This window comes from Hibiscus syriacus, unplaced genomic scaffold, assembly GCF_006381635.1.
Source record: "Hibiscus syriacus cultivar Baekdansim isolate YM2019G1 unplaced genomic scaffold, ASM638163v2 tig00110195_pilon, whole genome shotgun sequence".
Lineage (NCBI taxonomy): Eukaryota > Viridiplantae > Streptophyta > Magnoliopsida > Malvales > Malvaceae > Hibiscus > Hibiscus syriacus.
Window position 1 is genome coordinate 876,324 of NW_024062621.1, and position 10,883 is coordinate 887,206.

Sequence of the window (10,883 nt, forward strand, 5' to 3'; positions counted from 1 at the left end):
ATTTGTCATTGGTATGTTGAGTAACATAGAATGGAATGTATCATCATTTTATTGAACACTAACATCATAATTAATGTATTTTTATAAATATATATTTAATTAATTTCAACCACAATTTAATGTAAATATTATTTTTGTCAACAACATAATAAATTAACAGTTTGGTTTAGTGATTAGATATTGAATCACTCTTCTATTAGTCCCTGGTCCCACAAGTGAATTATAGTTTCTTAATTTTTCAACCAATGCAATGTGATAAATGTAGAGTACATGTAAAAATGTGACATCAACCCTTAAACACGTGTGAATGTGTAATGTTAATAACAAGTGTTGATTATTAGTTGACCAATGATTTTTATCTATATAAGGGTCGTTTTGATCAAAATTGAAACGTTGAAGGCTAAAATAATTCAAAATAATAAAGGACTAAAATGATTACAATATAAAATTTAAAGGTGAATTTTGATATTATACCAAGAAAAAAGAGAGATTATTATATGTTTTTAACGTTTTCTTCTTGCTAGGGGACCAATTGTATTTGTAACACATTTTCAATGACTTATTTTGCTTTGGTGTTGTACCAAAACTATATATGTTTTGAACGTTTATAATTTTATTTTTCTTCTTTTGAATGAGTGATTATCAATTTGCTGATAGATCAATTTACATGCCGTATAGTATTAACGACTTTCGAAATCTTTAAAAAAAATAGTGGCAATTTCAAAAGATATTTTTGAAAATTTAAAATTAAAATGATTTTAATCAATTATCTTAAAATTATTATTTTTAACTAAACTCACTAATTTATTCTCTCTCAAATTTTCTAATTAATAGTTTTTAATATTTTTAATTTTGAAGATGCATACAAGGATGAACTGATGGGCAATACGGTTGTGTTCCTTAGATTAAACATTTATATAGTTTAATTATTCTTTATTAATGATTTTAATATAATTTTACAAATTTGTATTCTTAACCTAAAATATTTCGTCTGTTTTTGGATGCAAAGAAATAAAGGTAGGAGATTTTCATTTATTTTAGTCTTAGTCATTAATGGTATGCATTAAAGTAATATCTAACGACTTTGTTCAAGTCATTAAAGTCAATTTTCTCGGCTATATCATTAACGGTGCATGAAAGTAATGTCTAACGACTTTGTTCAAGTCAAGTCATTAAAAAGACAATTACTCTAATTTTCTCAACTGGCTGATATTGATTAATAGTATAAAATTTTAGAGTAGAGTAAATTTATAAATTTTTAGAGTAATGAAAATAAATTATTAGTAATATATATATATATATATAAAGAATATGAAAATTTTTTGGGATGATTGATTGGATTTATCCCTGATTGATGGCACTAGGAGTGTGAATTTTCTTATAATGTTGGCATTTCTCAATTCTTTACAACAATTATTTTTAATTTCAAAAGATTTCTTTTAAATTTTATCACATGAATCAAAAGAGAGTGATATTAAAGAATAGTCAACTATTGAAAAATGTTGTCATGCCTATTAAAAAGTACTAAAATGTCAACGAAATTAAAGACAAAAAATAAAACAATGAATTAATGAGTTTAAAAAAAAATATTATTTATAATATGCAGGGTAAACTGTGTATTTACTCATCAATTATTCATTCGGTTTTGTTTGTCATACAAATATTTTTTAAAATTATTACTAATATTACGTTTTGATTTAATTTTAGTTATTTGTCGTTAAAAAAATTAACATAACTACTGATGTGATTTTTTTTCAATGATTACATGATATTATCTTATAGTAACACGTCAACATCATTATTAACTTCTTAAAGACATGTGATCAAAATGAAATCAAAACGTAACATTAATTATGATTTTGAGAAAGAAAATAGCTGGATGACCAAAATAAAATCACGAATAATTAAGTGACTAAATACATAATTTACCTTAGCAATGATATTATGATAACATGCATCGTTATCTTATCCGAATGAAAGTGAAGAAAATAGAATTGTAATCGAAGATATTTATATTAGTGGTAATAAACTGAGAAGCTGATTAGAAAAGTCGTCGCTTGACAATATATATCATAAACACTCTTCAGGATGCGATTCAGAAAAAGCATGGCGTCTTTAATTTTGTTAGTGAAAGCACTTATGATCAGATCCCAGGATCATGATCTTTTGTCGAACCAGGTCGACAAGCAAGCTGATAAAGACGCTGAACATTATGTGAGAAATCAAGGGTTCCATGGCTGCATTTGGAAGCCTACGTGCATGGAGATAGAAGAAGACCACGATGGCCTCAGCTGGAAAATCGTTCACCATCGTTGCATTTGGCCTCGAATTCAAAAACCGTATGGTGTGTAATCTGAATTTCGTTTGAACCCAGTTGCACTCTCTCTTTTAACATAATAACACTTCTCTTCATTTATCCACGACTTTTTCCGTTTAAGATTTTCTACTTAAAATCTTATTATTTCTTTTTCTCTCTTTTATTTTATGATCGCCATAATTATTATCGATTTTTAATTAATTTTACTGATCAGAGAATGGTATGCATTTTTATTGAAATATTATGCAACAAAAGAGTTCCCAACAGAGGGTATACAAAATTAAAGATGTAAAAACCTCGAATGAATTAAGTGAAAATACACAAAGCCAGAAACACTTTCTAAACCTGCGGCTCAAATGTATGATGCATTTTATAATGCTACTGTCTTTATTTTCATGTATCAGTTCCAGTTTGTTATTGACTCAATTAAAGTTTTGGTTCATATTTGATTCACTTCTTTAATTGCTCACGTTTTGAGTTTGGTATTAGTTGACTTGCTTCTGAAAAAAATATATCTCAATAAATAAAAGAATGAAATAAATAAGGAAGAAAAATATATATAGAAGAAAAGAAAATAAGAAAAGTACTTCTGATTCGTGAACCATCTAAGTGAGAAAGAAAAAACTATGAATGAATTCTCTATAAATCGATGATGCTTGATAAAAATCTCATCATTAATACGTGAGTCGTCTCATTCATTCTTTGTTATAAGATCAGTTTTAAAAAATTACAGAATTTTTTTAAAAAATAAGGTGAATATTAAAAGAAGTAGATATTAAATTAATCCGCATAAGAGTAGGAGCCCTTTTGTTCGTTAAAATTTGTTGGGTCAATTAGTGGGTTCCTTTCATATTAGTTAATAGGCTATACAAGCCCACATATTGTAACTGGGTTAATACTTTTAGTCTTATTTAATAAAACAAATTTGATCCCTTCTTTGTAAGTCGGTCAAATATTTAATTATTTTTAAAATTGTAATATAAACTCCTTAATAATAATTGACTTTTCAATCATGTAAACCTATGTCATTCATCCCTCGCGTATAAATATACTTGTATTTTCAGAAGAGTGGTATATTTTTTAATCAAGCGAACTTAGGGTTGAGAAATCCTTTTGTTTTCAATCAATCAAGGCAGTGCTGATAATGGCAAGCAGGGGACCTCGATTCCTAATGACGGCGGATTACTCTCTCACTCCAACCAAGGCTCCTCGCGCTTCCCAGATCGAATTTCTACTCCATATTCGAACGTTTCTCGAGGATGATAATGGCCGTTTCCAAGAGGATCATTCACAGGATTTCCAGGATTTCTCCGTTTGGCCGCAATTTGTATTCGGCTCCCGTCGACACCACAACAATGTCGCTCGTCGATTACTCGAAGTCGGATGGATCGAACAACGCGGCCTTGAATGGATATTGGATCAAGTTTTCTCCGAATCAAATTCGATTATAGAAAAAGAGAAGAAGAGTCGCAATAGTAAGGGATTCGACAACGTGATAAGGATAATATTTCAAGTTAAAAAGTATGTGAGGCGGGAACACTATGATGAGTTAGCGGCGGCAAGGGCTACGGAGTTGTCGATGCGAGAAGCTCCGAAGCTAGTTCCGGCGACCAAAGAATCGATCAAAGCTTTGAAGAAACTGAAGCTTGTTGAAGGTTACGGCGACGGTATTGAGTGCGTGATTTGCATGGAGAAGTTAGTGCAGTCTAAAACGGAGGTAGTAACTTCCATGCCATGTTCTCATCTCTTCCATGGAGACTGTATCGAGAGGTGGCTGAGTACCGGTCATCTCTGCCCATTGTGCCGCTTTCCGATGCCAACTGATGCTGGGAAACATTAGGTTTATTTTTTTATTTTCGATTTGATTTGATTTGTTTTGCAATGTTCGCTGTAAACGTTTAAGGTTTAAATATATACATGAGCAATGCTACTATTTTTCATAATTGTTATTGTTTTCATGTATGATCCTAAATTATTTTATAGATGTTTATTTCTTCAAAAATTGATTATATATTATATATCAATATGATTAATATTTTATTTATAAGATTATTTTAAGTAAATTATAGTGAGAACATATTTCAATAATTTTTAAGATTATTGTTATTCAGATTCTGTTAACTAAATAATAATTTTAAATGTTAAATAAAAATAATAAAAATAATTTAATTTGCATTTCTATGAAAAACAAATAAATGAAAAGAATTTAAGGATGAACAAGAATATATACTAATCTAAGGAGGCCAAGTATAAATAATAATAAAAGAAAATTAAAATAAATTAAATTTAAGAGATTAAATAAATTTTTAATAATAAAAATATTAGGGATAGTGATCTTCCAAGATGAAGCATAGGTTCGTTCCTGAATGAATTAGCTACATGATTTAAAAGTTTTAAAGGAATTTTGCCATTCTTTTAATTTTAATGAATAATCCTGTAAAAGATAATTTATAATAATATAAATATACATGCGTCGAGGTTGTGAGGTTAGGTATAGGTCTGTAAACGAATCGAATGAATATGAATAAGGGTATGTTTATGTTGATGTTCATGTTCGTTCATTTAACTTTAACTGAATAATTGAACAAACACGAACAATTAAACAAATGAATTTTTTTTGTTTGTGTTCGTTTGCTAAGGAATGTAGCTTGCTCATGTTTGTCCGTTAAAATGATGAACGATCACAAACGAACGAATGTAAACGAACATAAATAAACGTAAACGATTATAAACAAACGAATATAAAATTAATTGAGTTCGTATTTGAGAAATATTTTTCTTTCCAAATAATTTTAGGGTTTATATTTTCTTTAATTGATTTGAGTATTTTTTTATTTGAGTTTAATATTAATTGGATTTAAGGCTAAAATTTATTAGGTCTTAATATTTTAAATGAGTTTGGAGATTAGGATGAATATAAATGAACGTACATAAATGAACATAAATGAATAGACTACCGAAAGTTTACGAACGTAAATAAACAAACGAGTCATTTATTCTTGTATTTGCAAATTGATGCTCAAATAAGTCCTTAACTTTAATTAACAACCAAATAAGCTCTGAATTTTTAACTTTGATCTAAATAGACAATCAAAAGAGTTCATATGATCTATCTTGGCTATTCTTCTTCTTCATCGTTGACCTTCATATCTTAATTGAGTTTCAGAATTATGGCAGGCCACACATGAAGAAGTGGTTGAAAGAATGTAACATAACATGGCCTCAATCACAGAAAAAACTCTATCAAGATGTCAATGGAAAAACAAGCACCGAGGTCGACCTAATGTACTTAAACTCATTGCTCGAAACGATGTCGTCGTCGTCAGTTTCCGATCGGAAATGAGCTCCGAAGGAGCTCCGGAGACTAACAAAGAATTCAAAATCATACAGGGCACCGCTCTGTGAGTTTACGAATGTCATCCCATGCTGCTCAGTCCACTATTGGAAACCAAGACCGAGTGTGATCCCAATCTGTGTGAGGATCTGATCACAACAGTGTTTAACGCTTCGCTTCATGTCAACAATAAGAAACAACTGGCGGAAAACCCTGTGGTCATCCCTCTGCTTATCGAGTACACGCTGCTCGGAACCATCGAAACAAGAAGAAATGCAGCAGCAACTTTCGGAAGTTTATCGGCACTCGATTCGAACAAGTTCATCATCGTGAATTCGGGCGCCGTTGCACCTCTACTGGAACTCTTACGCGAAGGGCATCCATCGGCAGTCAAAGATGCTGCCTCGACGATATTGAGTCTTTGTACGGTATGTGCGAATAAAGCGAAGTTTGTAGAACAAGGAGCAGTGGAGGTGATTCTGGAGAAGATCAATGATGGCATATTTGTAGACGAGTTGTTGGTCATTCTCGCAATGCTATCGACGAACCGAATGGCCATAGAGGAACTTGGTGATTGTAAAACATTGCAGAGTTTGCTTCGGATCATAAGACATAGTAGTTCGGAATGTAGTAAGGAGAACTGCGCTGCGATCCTGTACAATGTGTGTTTAAAATATCTGACTTTGCTGATGGTGATCAGAGCTGAAGAAATTAAAAAGCAGACTTGCAAAACTTGCAGATACTGGGACTACAAGAGCTCGAAGGAAGGCCATTAGCATCATTTTGAAAATACATAAAGCTTTTCCAGCCATGTCTATAGGAAAGTATTTTTGACTAATTGAAATTCTTTTTAATTAACTTTCAATAAGTATTAGATTAACCAATTTCAATAACAAATTTGTATTAAATTCAAGGATTTATAAGTTGACCAATTTCAAATACAATTCATAAGCCATTGCCAAAACCTTAAGATTGAACATTGTTATATATTTTCTGTAAAAGACCTTTTCTATATGCATCTCTCTTGGGGAATAATTTCACGTCGATTATTTTGGGAAAAATGTTAAATTTAATTTATTAATAAAAATGGAAAAATAAAAAATGTTCATATTCAATTTTTTTAGAATAGAGTATTAAAATATTAGATCCTATTTTTTAATTTCTAGATCCGACACTTACTATATATTAATAAGCTCATGTGATTTGTTATAGTTAAATCTACTATTGACATTAATACTTATGTACCTTGCTAGCCCATGGATAGTCATAATAACTCTTAGACTAACATCAATACCAAGAGTTGGTATATAAGTCGTCATACAAGGCTTAAGATGGGGACTCTCTTTGGATCCCTCTATATCGTTCATCATCTTCTTTAGTTTGGTAGAACCATATTTGGTCATGACTTTTCATTAAAATCAAAAGGAATGAACCATTTAAAACCATCGCAATCTTACTTCTATCATCAATACCAATTTCCTTAAGAAATGTTCCATTAAACATGTTTTGGACAATAATTAAGGTGTTCAACAACAATAATCTTCCAATAGTTGGTGGAATATTACCAGAAAAGCTGTTGACAGATCCAAGTAAACTAGACTCGACAATCAGTCCATTTCATTAGGGATTGGACCGACAAAATAGTTCTGAGAAAGGTCTAGAATTTGAAGCTATGAACAATTGTAAAACGTTGAGAACTCTCCGGGAATAAAATTGCAGTAAAGGTCAAGGTAGAGGAGGTTTTTAAGGTCACATATAGTAGGATATTTTATTGGTTGGAATCTTAGTCTAAGTCTTTACATGCATGTAAATGTCCCAGTATTTCTGTCCTACCCCATCATTAATGGAGCGTGAAAATATTTTAACCATCATTTTAAGCAAAATCATTGAAAGAACTCATTAAATTGTAGATCAAGTAATTGTGTCTGTAGATATGCATATAATCAATGATTAAAAAAAATTTAAAACAAATATTATCGATATTAAAATAATCTGCATAAGAGTAGGAGCCCTTTAGTTCGTTAAAATTTGTTGAGTCAATTAGTGGGTCCCTTCCATATTAGTTAATAGGCTATATAAGCCCACATTTTGTATTTGGGTTAATACTTTTAGTTTTATTTAATAAAATAAATTTGATCTCTTCTTTGTAAATCGGTCAGATATTTAATTTATTTTTAAAATTGTAATATAATCTCCTTAATAATAATTGACTTTTCAATCAAGTAAACTTAGGGTTTACTTTTCGATCAAGCAAACTTAGGTATGTCATTCATCTCTCGCGTATATATAATACTTGTATTTTCAGAAGAGTGGTTCAGTTTTGAATCAAGCGAACTTGGGGTTGAGAAATCCTTTTGTTTTCAATCAATCAGTCAAGGCAGTGTTGATAATGGCAAGCGGGGGACCTCGATTTCTAATGACGGCGGATTACTCTCTGACTCCAACCAAGGCTCCTCGTATTTCCCAGATCGAATTTCTACTCCATATTCGAACGTTTCTCGAGGATGATAATGGCCGTTTCCGAGAGGATCATTCACAGGATTTCTCCGTTTGGCCGGAATTTGTATTCGGCTCCCGTCGACACCGCAACAACGTCGCTCGTCGTTTACTCGAAGCCGGATGGCTCGATCAACGCGGCCTTGAAAGAATATTGGATCAAGTTTTCTCCGAATCAAATTCGATTATAGAAAAAGAGAAGAAGAGTCGCAATAGTAAGGGATTCGACAACGTGATAAGGATAATATTTCAAGTTAAAAAGTATGTGAGGCGGGAACGCTATGATGAGTTAGCGGCGGCAAGGGCTATGGAGTTGTCGATGCGAGAAGCTCCAAAGCTAGTTCCGGCGACTAAAGAATCGATCAAAGCTTTGAAGAAAGTGAAGCTTGTTGAAGGTTACGGCGACGGTATTGAGTGCATGATTTGCATGGAAAAGTTAGTGCGGTCTAAAACGGAGGTTGTAACTTCCATGCCATGTTCTCATCTCTTCCATGGAGACTGTATCGAGAGGTGGCTGAGTACCGGTCATCTCTGCCCATTGTGCCGCTTTCCGATGCCGACTGATGCCGTAAAACATTAGGGTTTTTTTTTTAATTTGATTTGTTTTGCGATGTTCGCTGTAAACGTTAAAGGTTTAAATATATATATGGGCAATGCTACAGTTTTTTTTTTTTTTAATAATTGTTATTGTTTATGTATGATCCAAATTGAACATGATTTTTCTAAATGATTATATATTTTATGGTGTGAGTTTAATTTTATTTAAAACTTCTTTTTTAAGAACGGAATTATTTTATATGTTTATTTTTCGATTAGATTTATTTTATGATATTGACCTAAACGTTCATATTTAAATCTATGCAATAAATGCTACCATTTCTATAGGGTAAAATATATAAATGGTCACTGAACTTTTCAGGCGCTTGTATTTAGGTCCCTTAACTTTTAAAACTTGCAACACAGTCATCAAACATTTAGTTCATTTGCAATATGGTCCCTGACATAACCGGTTGTTTCACTACCGTTAGAAGAAGATAACGTGGCACATGGGGAAATCGTTTGCAGCTATAACAATTAGGGTAAAGTATATAAATGGTCACTAAACTTTTTAGGAGCTTACATTTAGGTCTCCCAACTTTTAAAACTTGCAACACATACACCAATTATATTATGAACCCCAAATTCTAAAATATTTCAATTACATTCTAAACCCCAAATTCTAAAATACTTCAATTACATACTCAACCCCAAATTCAAAATCCATTCTCAAAATCTGCCATATCAAATTAAACTTGAAGCAACAACTCTAAACCCTCAAAACATAACCCTAAATGCTAAATTCCCCCACCAATTAACCCAAATAATCAACAACAAAAAATCCCCAAATAAAACCCCCATGTCCTCTTCAATTAGTTGCATTTGGTTTTCAGTTCGACACATTTGATTATTTACCCTCTTTGTTATTGTCGTGGTCTGAGTGATTTAGGTGGTTTGTTTGGGGATTTTGTTGTTGTTGATTATGTTGGGTTAATTGGTGGGGGAATTTAGCATTTAGGGTTATGTTTTGAGGGTTTAGGGTTACTACTTCAAGTTCTATTTGATATGATAGATTTTGAGAATGGATTATGAGTTTGAGGTTGAGCATGTAATTGAAGTATTTTGGAATTTAGGGTTTAGAATGTAATTGATGATTGTGTTGCAAGTTTTAAAAGTTGGGGGACCTAAATGCAAGCTCCTGAAAAGTTTAGTGACCGTTTATATACTTTACCCTAATTTTTATAGTTGCAAACGATTTCCTCATGTACCACGTCATCTTCTTCTAACTGCGGTGAAACGGTCGGTTACGTCGGGAACCACATTGCAAACGAACTAAATATTTGATGACCGTGTTGCAAGTTTTAAAAGTTAGGGGACCTAAATGCAAGTGCCTGAAAAGTTTAGTGACCATTTATATATTTTACCCTTTTTTATAATGGTTGTCATTTTTATGTATGATCTACATTGAATTTGATTTTTCAAAAATGGTTTTATATTATGTTTGAATTATCGCACATATTATTAATTATTTTAAAAAAGCATCAATATATCTGTGAATTTCAGGTATGTATATCACTTTATATTATCTTTTGCAATGCTATATATTTTCTATAGGTTTATCATTTTTATGTACGATCTACAATGAATTTGATTTTTCAAATTGTTTTATATTATGGTTTTATATATATTTTTTATTTTATAAAATTGAGAACGAATGATTCTATATATTTGTTTCTTTTTCTACAAAATTAATTATATATAGTATATCAATAAAATTAATATTTTATTTATAACGTTAATTTAATTTTCTAATCCGTAGTGAAAGCATACTTCAATAAGTTTTAAGTTTAATATTATTCAAATTCTATTAATAAAATAATAATTTTCAGCCTCCATAGGAGACGTTATCCGTACAGATGACGGCACATGGCTCGTCGGCTTCAATAAAGCGATCGGAACCTCCTCACTTTTGCTAGCTGAACTTTAGAGTATCTTCACTGGATTCCAACTAGCATGGGACTGCACAGCTCCAAATCCAATCGGACAATGCACAGGCAGTTCATCTGCTCAACGAACACGACGCCCACCACAGCCCCTACCCCCTGGTTCGAGCGATCAAAGCAGCACAAAAGCGCAACTGGTACACTGAGTTCACCTGGATCCCACTTGAAGGAAACATGGTAGCAGATAAAATGGCAA

At 31.8% G+C, this 10,883-nt stretch overlaps 1 protein-coding gene and 1 pseudogene across 1 annotated transcript; both read left to right on the forward strand.

Annotated features, from left to right (window-relative positions):
• The first annotated feature begins 3,461 nt into the window (after nucleotides 1–3,461).
• Nucleotides 3,462–6,485, forward strand: LOC120218059 (annotated as a pseudogene).
• A 1,555-nt stretch (nucleotides 6,486–8,040) lies between these two features.
• Nucleotides 8,041–8,727, forward strand: LOC120218060 (E3 ubiquitin-protein ligase SDIR1-like). Its single transcript, XM_039215053.1, has one exon. It carries the CDS (start codon nucleotides 8,041–8,043, stop codon nucleotides 8,725–8,727), a length of 687 nt encoding a protein of 228 aa, XP_039070984.1.
• Nucleotides 8,728–10,883: the final 2,156 nt, after the last annotated feature.

Coding starts and splice junctions, on each gene's coding strand:
- LOC120218060 (XM_039215053.1), top strand. CDS start 8,041: ATGGCAAGCGGGGGACCTCGATTTCTAATGACGGCGGATTACTCTCTG.